The 12,861-nt window shown below is 35.3% G+C and overlaps 1 protein-coding gene across 1 annotated transcript in view; it reads right to left on the bottom strand.

Annotated features, from left to right (window-relative positions):
* Positions 1-5,573: 5,573 nt before the first annotated feature.
* The window catches only part of SHOC1 (shortage in chiasmata 1), an 87,249-nt gene continuing 79,961 nt past the window's right edge, over positions 5,574-12,861 (bottom strand). Inside the window, exons 24-27 of the mRNA XM_059071547.2 lie at positions 12,569-12,700; positions 9,944-10,093; positions 8,322-9,282; positions 5,574-5,674 (exon numbers count right to left, since the gene is read on the bottom strand). Of these exons, the coding sequence (XP_058927530.1) occupies positions 5,574-5,674; positions 8,322-9,282; positions 9,944-10,093; positions 12,569-12,700 (1,344 nt within the window). The remainder of the gene's footprint in view (positions 5,675-8,321; positions 9,283-9,943; positions 10,094-12,568; positions 12,701-12,861) is intronic.

The following is a 12,861-nucleotide window of genomic DNA, read 5'->3' as shown; positions in this document are numbered from 1 at the left end:
CATTTTGTGTCTGATTTTGTTTTAAGGCTTCACAGATTTTGTTTGCTTGTAAGATTGAGTGCTGGAAGTGGGAGGTGAAATTTTTGTTTACAAGTCCTCATAGAATTTTGTGAAAAATAGATATATGTATAACATGCAGAAATATCTCAATTACTGGCAACATTTGCTCTTTGAAATAGCTATGTATAAATCCATAAATAAATAAATGAGAATATATTTGAACATAAGTAGTGTTATAGTAGAGAATGTAGAAGTCATAAGATGGAACTTTTTTAACTTCCAGCCACTAAACTTCCAAATCTAAGTGATCTGAATCCCTTCCATTTGATCAAAATTCAGGTGTCCTTTTTCTAACCCTCTATTCTGTGGATCCGTTTCACCTCTGAAATGTCACACTATCAGTTAGCCTTTTTCTCCTTTATCTTCAACTTCTCTACTGCATCCTTTTATCAGCATTTAAACATGTTCCATTCTCCATCTTAACAAAAAGCATTAAAAAAAATCTCCATTAAAAAATAAATTTTGGGGACTTCCCTGGTGGTCCAGTGGTTAAGACTCCAAGTTCTCAATGTAGGAGGCCCAGGTTCGATCCCTGGTCAGGGACCCCGCATGCTGCAACTAAGAGCCTGCATGCTACAGCTAAAAGATCCCTCATGCCGCAATGAAGATCCTGCGTGCCACAACTGACACCCAGCACAGACAAATAAAATGGAAAACAAAAAAACAAAAAACAAATTTTCAGCTCTAAAAGATGAGTATATACTAGAAATCTGCTGTTCAGCACAGTGCCTGTAGTTAACACTGCTGTACTGGATACTTTAAAATTTGGTAAGAGGGTAGATTTTATGTTAATTGTTCTTATCACAAAAAATAAGGCAGGAGGAAACTTTTGGAGGTGATGGGTAAGTTTATGGCATAGATTGTGTTAGTGGTTCATAGGTGTATACGTATCTCCAAATTCATTAAGTTGTATACGTTAATTATGTAGAGCTTTTTATGTGTCAAAAAAATCTTGATTTCACTTTTCCTTTGGCAAAAACTTGGTAAGATAGTACAAGAAAACTATAGACATCTCACTTATGAGTATAGATAGGTCTTAAATATAAGCAAGTCAAGTTCTGTAGTTTATCAAAAGAAGATACAGCCTTACAAAGCTAATTCAACATAAGCAAATCTATCAATGTCATTCATTACATGAAGGGTTTAAAGAAGAGAATGTTTACATCATTTCATTTTTTCATCGTACTGCATTAGCTAAGACTTCCAAAGTAGTGCTGAATACTAGTGGTGATAAAAAGTATTTTGTTTGTTCCTAATATGCTGAATGCTTCCACATTTCACCATGTAATATGAAATTTGCTGTTGATTTTAATAAACTGTCTTTATCATCTTTAATTTCTTTCTCTTATTTCACTAATTCACTTAGATTTTATTCAGAACAGCTATTGGATTTCATCAAATGACTTGCTGGCATAAACATTTAAGAAGAAATAATATCTGTATTTATGGATTATATAATTTTACACTTTGAAAACTCAGTTTAGTAAAAGAAATACTTGAATTTGTAATATTACAATTTGGGAGGCTGGCTGGATACAGAGTATATATAGAAAAATAAAAAGCATTTTCTACACTGACAATAGCTAATTAAAAATGGAAATGGGCACAACTCTGTAAATCAACTATAATTTTAAAAAAATACAAATGGAAACGATCCCATTTCCACTTCAATGACAAAACTATAAAAAACACTTGAAAATACATTGAACAGAAGTATAAGAATCATAAAAGATTTTACTGATGTTTACAGAACAGGGTCCAAATAAATTTCAGGATATTAGGACAATTTCATTAAAATGCAATCTTAATAAAATTTATATAAATTTAGTGGAATTCCTATTTTATTTTTTAAGGGAAACTGGTTAATATATCTAGAAGTTTATATGGAAAATCAAGTGTCCAAGAATAGCTTTTAAAACTGTGCATGTGGGCTTCCCTGGTGGTGCAGTGGTTAAGAATCCGCCTGTCAACGCAGGGGACACAGGTTTGAGCCCTGGTCCAGGAAGATCCCACATGCCACAGAGCAACTAGGCCCATGAGCCACAACTACTGAGCCCGTGCACCACAACTACTGAAGCCAGCAAGCCTAGAGCCAGTGCTCTGCAACAAGAGAAGCCACCGCAATGAGAAGCACATGCACCACAGTGAAGAGTAGCCCCCGCTTGCTGCAGCTAGAGAGAGTATGCATGCATCAACGAAGGCCCAATGCAGCAAAAATAAATAAATAAATAAATAAAACAAAATCGTGCATGTGTGTGTGTATGAAACATGGGAGGGTGAAACTGGCCTTACCAGATACTAACTTACTTTGAAGCTGCTGAATCAGAACAATATGACTTAAAAAAACAAAATATTCAAAACAAAATGCAAAATAAACAATATTATTGTAGTATAGGACTAGACAAATAGATGATTGGATGGATCATAATAGTTCAGAAATAGACCTGACTCTTTTTTTCTATTCAGTGGAAAGTATAGTTAATTTAACAAATGGTGCTGGCATTATTGGCTATGCATTTGGAAGGAAATAAAATTGGGCCTGTATTATACTATGCAAAAAAAATTCCACATAGGTTAAAGAAAGGTGATAAAAAAGCATTAGAAGAAAAGTTAGGAGAATAGTTGTGTAACTTCAGGGTAAAAAAGGGCTTCGTAAGCAAGGCAGGAAACCCAGAAATCAAAAAAGAGAAGATGTGTATACTTGATGATCAAATTAAATTTAAATAAATAAGCAATTTAAACAAATAAATAATTAAGTATGGAATTTAAAATTCTTGTATGGTAAAAATGATAAACCAAATAAAAAAGCAAAAGACAGAAAACGTATTTTTTTCAGCTTTCATTTTGGATGGCTACAGTTTGCACTCCCCATCCCCTCCAACCTAGGCTACTCCATTTATTAAAATCGTTGGATAATTTGCTTTAGGGCAGGCTTGTTATTTGGGGAGAATAACCGGGCTCTTACTGTGAGAGGCAAAGCGTGGGACACCCTGGTGTTGATCCCCAGTTGTACGCCGAATCTCGCTGATGACGGAAGGAGTATCTTATGTCCACCCACAACTGGAAGGGACAGCTGGTGTTCTGATGAGTCCTACAGAGTTTGGGCTGGGCCTAGGAACTTGGGGGTAAGGCCACTCAAAAGCCCTCAGAGGTGAGCATTACAACTACCAGGCATAGACCTAAGGGCAAGTAACTCCCCTTAGAACATGTAAAGCCTCATGGGGAAACACTCTCAGAGAATCCAAGTTTCTATGGCAAGAGCCAACCTGGGAAGTTGGGCCTATGCTAAATAATTCCATGTGATATGGTGTTTGGGAGAGGATCTGGAGGCTGGACTGACAATTCTGACCCCCTAACAAGGACCTATCCAAACCCTTCAGGCTTCTCCTATGGACCAACCCAACCGGTCATGTGACAATCGCTCCCTGGGAGTGCTCTGCTGAAGCAGAACTCATTTACTTTATCCTCTGTTCCCAGGCTACCAACACAAGACTTGCCTCCCAATAATACTTCTGATGGGCAACAGCACTAGAGGCTGCTACAGACCCAGGCAGAATGAATGTGTCCTTAAACACCGAGCATCATTGAGAAATACAGGCAGGAGGACTCGGATGCTTTCACTCTATTTGGTGAGGAAGCAGAGGGTTGGGTGTTGATAGCTTGGCCTAAGCTTGCCGCAGTCTAGGGCCTGTAAAGAAACTCCTCTTCTCTGCAAGCTGATTAAAGATGGGATCAAGGGACTTCCCGGGTGGCGCAGTGGTTAAGAATCTGCCTGCCAATGCAGGGGACACGGGTTCGACCCCTGGTCCAGGAAGATCCCACATGCTGCGGAGCAACTAAGCCTGTGTACCACAACTACTGAGCCTGAGTACCTAGAGCCCATGCTTCACAACAAAAGAAGACACTGCAACGAGAAGCCTGCGCACCGCAACAAAGAATAGCCCGCGCTCGCGGCAACTAGAGAAGGCCCACGTGCAGCAACGAAGACCTCACGCAGCCAAAAATAAATAAAATAAATAAGTAAATAAATTTTAAAAAAGTTAAAATAAAAGATGGGATCAAGGAGATCCGCAAACTGGTAAGACAGCCTTACCTTAGTTTAGGAGAAATCCTGCCAAAACTTTAAGAAAGCACAACAGAAATTCCAATAAAATTTCCAGAAATAGTTTCTCTTTGAAGTCTCCACCCTCCACACACCCAAGCAAAACCAAACATCCTATAAATAAAAGTGTAATAAAAGAGTAAGAGAGTTGGTTTAAAGTCAAGTTAAGCCAGTTTCAAAAAGGAGGACGTGATTAACAGTATCAAACACTGAAGAGAAATCAAGTGAGGTGATGTCTGAACGTCCTTTGGGTCTAAAAAGGTAGAGGTCAATTTTGGTAGTAACAGGGTAATAATTTCAGAAGCCAGGAAAGAGAGAGAGAGAATGCTTGTGGTCTTCAAACATTTTTGCAAAAAGGATGTCCCAAATCCATGTACCTCCATTTTAGAGTTGACATGTAAAAGTTTCATCAGAACTTTGAATAGTTGCAAAGAATAAAATTTTATTAGAAATATGGACATTTTAAAATAAAATTATTACATCTTTCTTTTAAATGTATTCAATGGAATACAAATACTATAGTAATTAGAAACCTACAATCATCTATGTAAAAATATACCAAATATCTTCCCCAAATGTTGTACCAACAATACAGGAAAGCGTTCTTTCTCCCATATGCTGACACTGGAATTCTCAAAAATTTTGCTGATCTGATATGTGAAAAAGCAGTAATTTATTGTTTTAATTTGCATTTGCCTAATAAATAATGAAGATGCATATTGTTTCAAATGTTTATTGGCTATTTTTGTTTCTTCTGTGAAATATCTATTCATATATTTTGCCCATTTTTCTATTAGGTTGTCTTTTTTCCTATCAGTTTGTAGGAATTCTTTGTATATTAGGAATGTGTGCCCTTTTTCTGTCATGTGGGTCGCAAATATTTTCTCTTAGTGGTTTGTTTGAAAATTTTGTTTATGAAGACAGCATTTAAATTGGAAGTTCTCTAACTTGAATTTTGCCCTAGGTTTTAACTTTCTTGGTGGTGGAGGGTTGACTGTGGTGATCTTCACTTCTGGACTCAGAGGGTCAGATTGAGATGGAGGCTCATTTCAAAGGCTTTTGCTGGAGGAAAGGTGGAGGCAGCAGGCCCTTCAGGAGACAGCAAACAACCCTTTGATATACATCTGGCAAGGTTTTCTATTTCTCTTAAAAAAAAAAAAAAAAGGCTTTTTACGTTTAAGTGAATCTGGGAGCTATTTGGATCTTAGAAACAATATTATGTTAATTAGAATACTTTACTTACAAAGATATAAACTATGAGGCGATATACATTATGAAAATTTAATGTAGAAACACCGAGAACATTAAAGAACAATTGCATTTTCATTGATATATGAGCAAACCTAAATCATTTTATTACTGGTTTATCATAAAAAAGAATGAAATGTGGCATGCAGCACTATCCTTTCTTTCAAAAAAACCTCAGACGAGTTTGTCCATCATGTCTACCAGGGACTTTTTCATACACTAGACGTCGTTTTTTGAATGGTGGTAGTTGTGAGCACGTGAAATCTGTTAAAAGGAGAAAAAGGAAAACCATTTTATTACTGATAATAATACGTGTAGGTATTTTTTTTTCAGCTGTTCAAATGGATCCTGTATCTTCATCATCTATTTACAAAGCGTTAAAATTTCCAAACTGAGATAAAATAATTATTAAAAATTACATTTTTTTTTAGCATATATGTGCTTGTTCTTAAAGGCCCAATACTGATTGGTGTTAGATACATGTATTTGTATTTGTATGCTCATGCCTTATACAAACAATTAAATCTTCCTGGATTTAAGACTCTTGCTTTTAAGTTTTCCTTCATTAAGCCTGTTTCTTAATGCATATCTGTAATGTTGTGAAATTTATCCTGAGCTCTGATATATGATAGGTAGTGATCATGTATAGACTCATCTTTTATGATTGTATTATATATGACACATTATCCTGAAATATTCTAGATTTGGATACTTATAGAGATTGATTCATTAAATCAATAAAAAGGGAGGCTAAAATATTTAAAACAGTAGTAATTATTCCTGGCCATATAATCTCAATGGCAAGAGTTGGATGCCATTATAAGCAAATTCAAAAGGCAATGCAATAAATAATTTTATCATAGAGACCACAAATATACATTCAGAACAAACGGAAAATTATCTTGAGGTTATACCAATAGCTCTGGACAAATTTTCTAGGGTTGCATCAATATGAATTCAAAAATGTTACATCTTATTTATTTATTTTTTATTATTATTATTTTTTTCGGTACGCAGGCCTCTTACTGTTGTGGCCTCTCCCGTTGCGGAGCACAGGCTCCGGACACGCAGGCTCAGTGGCCATGGCTCATGGGCCTAGCCGCTTGGCGGCATGTGGGATCTTCCCAGACCGGGGCACGAACCCGTGTCCCCTGCATCAGCAGGTGGACTCTCAACCACTGCACCACCAGGGAAGCCCATAGTGTTACATCTTAAACAACATAGTTCGAGGTAATGATGTGCTATGAAAAACCACAGTAAAAAAGTCAAAAGTTGCCATAGTGATAATGAAGATACTAGCATCAAAGATTCTTGTTAACTGTTTGAATTAAGTTATTTTATAAAAATAATTGCAAAGTGGAAAAAAGCAGTATTTTTAAACCAACATTATTTATATGATATATGATTTAAAAATATATTTATAACTAAATTAATGAATTAAAATATAGGTAGACATTGACTATTCCATCTATATCCCTAAACCTTAAATACTAAAATTTATTAAAAAATAATTTCTGAGATCTTCTCATTGAAAAAATGGGTTATCTCATACATTGGGATGCCCTATGTTAAAAAAATATACAGTAATTCACATGCTTAATTTGCTCCAGGGTGGAAAAAAGATGAAATTTTCATCCAGTTCATTTATGAAGCCAGAATCACCTTACTGTCAGACTGTTACGGAGTACAAATAGAGCACAATAAATTAATTTCATTATGAATGTAGATATGAAAATCAAATAAATATTAGCAACCATATTTAATAGCATATTTTAAAAAATCATTCCTTAAAAGCCAATTAGGGGGATATGGGGATATATGTATACATATAGCTGATTCACTTTGTTGTATAGCAGAAACTTAACATTATAAAGCAATTATACTCCAAGAAAGATATTTTTAAAAAGTCAATTAGGTTTATCACAGAAATGACAAAAATGATTATTAGTAAACCTGTAAACATTTACATTAATGTCAACAGAGAGAACATGTTTGATTTTCCCCAATAGACCAAAAAGAGTTTGAATAAAATTCAGCATCTATTCCTCACAAAAGTTCTTACAAAACTAGGGATAGATTATTTTCCCTTAAAATCAGGAACAAAACAAATTATGACTATTAAATGGGACCAAATCCAAGTTTTGTGAGTCTGGGACTTATATAGTTTGAGTGTTCCTCTTTTAATAAAACAAAGAATATAAGATTTTCTGGGCCCCTTTTGGCCTCACAAAATGGCCTGGGCAAAAGAGGAGTTTTGAAGCTTCCAGCTTCTCCTTTCTTTTTGTTTTTTCCCCATCATAGTAAGGCCACCTTGGTATGACCATCAGAACTTAATATTTTGTTCTAAATGCTTAGGCCAAGGCAATAAGAAATGACACAGAAATAAAAGATATAATTACCAGAAGTGAGAAAATAAAATTGTTCTTTTAAAAAATTGATGACTATATGTTCAGAAACATCAATTGTAAAATAGAGAGCCAATAGTAGTATCTATTTAATAGGATTGTCGAAATTAAATAATCCACATAAAGGAAATATAATAAGTTCTTAATAAATGTTAGCTCATTAAATATCCCTGCTTGACAAAAAGGCTACTTTTCTAATTCACTAATTTCTTTATTTAATCTTTGTTAATTTTAGTCTTCTGCTAGACTTAGATTTGTTCCATGTTTTTACTTGTAACTTCTTAAGTTAAATGCTTAGTTCATTTAAAGCTACAAGAATTTGACATATTTTCTTTGCCTTTATTTTCTTAAAAGTTTATAATTAGAATTTTGATTTTCTTTGATGCCAAAGTTATTGAAGATTCTTAAGTGTAGTAATTAAAACAAAACTTTTTTTTAACTTGGAGATGAATCTATCTTTTAAAATTACATTAGAGAGTAGTTTTATCAACTATAGACAGTATTACCTGTTGATTTCTTGTCTCCTGTGTTAGGTGAAGATACAGAGTGCCTTTTCTGTCCTAAACATTTTCCAGCTCTTTGGTAGAAATAAACACTGTTGAATTCTTGTTGACTTACATTAGAATCAGAAGCACAAAATAAATCCAAACTGGGGACGGATGGTAATTCTTTCCAGAAAGTCTTTTTAGTCTCAGCATTTGAACTTTCACATATGAAGCCTTCTAACTCATCCAATAGACATTTTTGCTGATTAGTGAATAGGTTATCTTTCTGAGAGTACCATTTGTCACATGTATTCTGCTCTGCACCATATTGTAAGTTGAATGAATGATTCTGTTGTTGCCACACATTTCTCTTAAAGTTCCAATGAAGAGGAGATTGAGAACCCTCTAGTGAAAAGACAGGGGCAGACAATTCTTTATTTGTAGGTCCTTTTGCTTCATGTGTTCCCTTTTTCTGATAATTTATAAAGTTAGGGGTAACTCTCTTCTGAGTGTCAATTGGTGATATCATGGTTTCACAATTCATTGCTGTTAGACCCAAAGAAAAGACATCTGACTCTGAATCATTCTGGTTCAGAAAGGAATTACCAGACACATTCCTTGCTTCTATATTAGTCAGGAAAGAATTATTCTGCACTATGTTAGGGTTACAGCTGGACTCTTTCCAGTAGCTGGTCTGATTGTAAGAAGTCACAGGTGGTAAAATGCATGGCATTTCTTTTAGTTTCATAAGAGAAGAGTTATAATTTGAAGTGGTGTTTGTGTCTTCGTGCACTGTCTCTCCTAAGTCTGAATATTGGTAATATTCATTATGTTCTTGAATAACAGAATCTGAAGAGCCAGAAGCTGAACTCTGAGAAGTAAAGGCACTAGTTTGATTCCTATTTTCCAGAGGTGATGAAATTTGAGGTGATTTTGTTACGGAAGGACTAATCTTGAATAAGGAAGTGATGTCACAAAAATGCTAAAAAAATTTTAAAAATTAATTAATATAATAAAAATACAACATAAACATCAGTCAAGTAAATATAAGTGATGACTCTTATCTAAATGGAAATAAGGAAAAATATAAATAAGTAGTCCATCCAAAGGTATTATATTGATCCATGTAGTGAGAACATAACTTAATTAGGCTCCATTAAAAGAAAAACTTATTGTAATTTGCATCTATTTTCTAATCACTTAAAATAAAATTTTTAGCTACACAATTTACATGAATACCATTTCCTTCATAAAAATTAAAGAAACTTACTGATAAGGCTAAAATTCTCTTTAGATACCACTACTAAGAAGGGTTTCAGGATTATTTGGAAGAGATAATGTAAACACATATGAATAGAGTGTGTAATTGAATATCTGTGGGCAGTATAACACTTCAAAATGATTTGAAGTGTGATAAACGATCTGTACAGAATTATCTATATAAGATAGCTTTAAAATATATAATGCGATTGATGACCAATGAGAATTCTGTATGAAATTTAGTTTAAGTAAATCATTTCTTTGCTCTGTGAAGTCCAAAACAAACTTGGATAACTTCATTTTGAAAACCCTTATGGTAAAAATAGATACTCAGATGCAAAGGAAATAAACTCATGGAAGACTATGGATCTCAAATAGCTAACCTTTAACACTTTTTCTGGAACTTCAGGTAGGAGTTCCCGAAGTTGACAAAGAGTTGCTAATAGTATCCAGTTCAGTGAAGGTCCTTTATTTAACATGAGCTGAGCCACCAATGGATTAACACTTGGAAAATCAAGTAAGTACATTTCTTCCTAGAAAAAAGTGTAAGGAATAATCAGCCAGTGTTTTTTTCTTACTCTACTCACTCTAGCAGATTAAAATTTTTGTTGTTGCACCTACCACTCAATTTGAGATGCTTGGGGGAAAAAAGTATGGCCAGGAGGAAGGAAACTTGTTTGTCAGTAAAGATTCATACACCCAGAATTGGGAAGGATCTTAAAGTTCATTCAGTCTAATCACTCATCCAGAGACTCATTACAGTCCATTTCCTTCAAATGACAATCGTTTTATCTAATGACAGCTCTTCTACCTTTCAGGGCAGGGTTCCCCAGCCCCCCGCCCGCACAGCAGGAGGTGGCGGAGGGCCAGCGAGCGAAGCTTCATCTGCTGCTCCCCATAGCTCGCATTACCGCCTGAACCATCCCGCCCCACCCCAGTCCGTGGAAAAACTGTCTTCCACCAAACCGGCCCCTGGTGCCAAAAAGGTTGGGGACCTCTGTTTTAGGGGACTTAGTTATTTAGCTCAAGATTTCTTTAGCTCTCCCTTTGTAGACCATATACTATCATGGTTTGGTTAAATGAACCATGTTTATGATATCTAACAGATGTTATAATTTCAGGAAAGGCTTATTGTGAAAAGTACAGGAAGAATTACTATCAACCAGAACTGACCCTGACAGTCTAAAAATATACATTTTCAGAGAGATCTCATAAATGTCTAGAAATGTAGCAGCCACCTTTATTGCCAAATTTCTTTTTTTTTTTTCCTGGTTACACTGGCTTTTTGCACCCTCTTTTAGTTTATCAAATGACAGACATGTGAGTAGATTGGACGTGCCTTTGTAGGAAGGATATTGCACATACATACATATATGTCATAATTAATTATACCCATAGTTGTTGATAGTGCTATGTTCTGTTAGGCATGTAAAAGTCCTGTGATTTAATATATATGACTGTTTTATTTATTTGTTATATAATTTTATTTTTTCTGTAAGTAAAATTCAAAAGGCACTAAAAGGTATACAGTGAAAAGTCCCATTCCTACTCCATTACCTCAGTTCTCTCTAGAGATAATCAATGTTATAAATTCTTGGTATCCTTCCAGAGATATTTTATTCATTTACAAACAAATACATATAAATATTAATTTTCCCTGTTTTACACAAATGGTAGTGTACTGCATGCTCTGCACTGCAACTTTCATGTTTCACTTAATATATTTTGAAGGTCATTCCAAGTTAGTACATAACGATCTTCATCATTCTTTTCTCATGGCTTCAGGATTTGAATATATTAAAAATAAAGGTAACAGAAACACTAGGTTGGTATGAAAGCCTGGAAATATTTATGCTTAAACAAAAGGAATTTCTAAAAATTAACTATTTAATCTTATAACTATTTCATAACTCTACTTTCAATTATATAATTGAGTTATTGACAAATCATAGAATGACAGAATTTTGCTATTCTCATAATATACCTACTATTCTTTTTTTTTTTTTTGTGGTATGCGGGCCTCTCACTGCTGTGGCCCCTTCCGTTGCGGAGCACAGGCTCCGGACGCACAGGCTCAGCGGCCATGGCTCACAGGCCCAGCCGCTCCGGGGCATGTGGGATCCTCCCGGACCGGGGCACGAACCCGTGTCCGCTGCATCGGCAGGCGGACTCTCAACCACTGCGCCACTAGGGAAGCCCATACCCACTATTCTTGAGTGCTGAAATGTAGGAATTAGAAAAATTATTTTATTTAAAAAATATTAGACATTGAAGCCATTGGATCACCTTATAATAAGTTAGATTTGAAAGTTCATTATAAAAGATCCCATTAAAATAGTTCTATGAGGGACTTCCCTGGTAGTGCAGTGGTTAAGAATCTGCCTGCCCTCAAATCAACTTCAGGATTTTAATGTACCTGTTTACCTTTTAACAGGCCAAGAGCTAAGGATGGTTTTTACTTTTTTAAATGGTTGGGGGGGAAAAAGACTATTTTGTGACATTTGAAAATTATATTGAAATCAGATTTCAGTGTGACCAAATAAAAATTCTTGGAAGAATCCGCCTGCCAATGCAGGGGACAGGGGTTCGAGCCCTGGTCCGGGAAGATCCCACATGCCACGGAGCAACTAAGCCTGCGAGCCACCACTACTGAAGCCTGCGTGCCTAGAGCCCATGCTCCGCAACAAAGAGAAGCCACTGCAATGAGAAGCCTGTGTGCCACAACTAAGAGTAGCCCCCGCTCGTCGCAACTAGAGAAAGCCTGCATACAGCGACGAAGACCCAACACAGTCAAAAGTAAATAAATTTATAAAAAAAAACAGTCCTTTGAGATTGAAAAATACTCATAATTCTGGAAAACTGTCTAAATAAATGCTGTGTATTATGGCTATTGTTACGTATGTTCATGCAAGCATGACAGAACAAGAAAATGCTACCAGAAAGAGAATTCAAGTACATGTATTTATATTTGCTTTGCAAACATCTAATTTATATATTAGGAAATAAACCTTAGATGGTGAAACTTCAAGCCAGGACTTATCCAACCATTCATGAGGATCCCTCTTCGAGGTCATTAAATTGTGGTCAGCAATTTGTCGAAATAGCAGTGCAGTCTCTTCCACTCCTGGGGCAATTATAAGCTAAAATATATTTTTATGTTAGATTATAGGAAATACTAGGAAACAAAATATATCACTCAAAAATTGTTTGCAATTAGGAGAAGAAGACCCCCAGAAGATTCTAATCTTTGTACACTATTTTAGATATAATTTACGAATTTATCTATGTGAAATCCAGGATG

Source organism: Kogia breviceps, chromosome 8 (genome assembly GCF_026419965.1).
Source record: "Kogia breviceps isolate mKogBre1 chromosome 8, mKogBre1 haplotype 1, whole genome shotgun sequence".
Lineage (NCBI taxonomy): Eukaryota > Metazoa > Chordata > Mammalia > Artiodactyla > Physeteridae > Kogia > Kogia breviceps.
The sequence above is the reverse complement of the archived record's forward strand: the minus strand, read 5'-3'. Positions and strand labels throughout refer to the sequence as shown.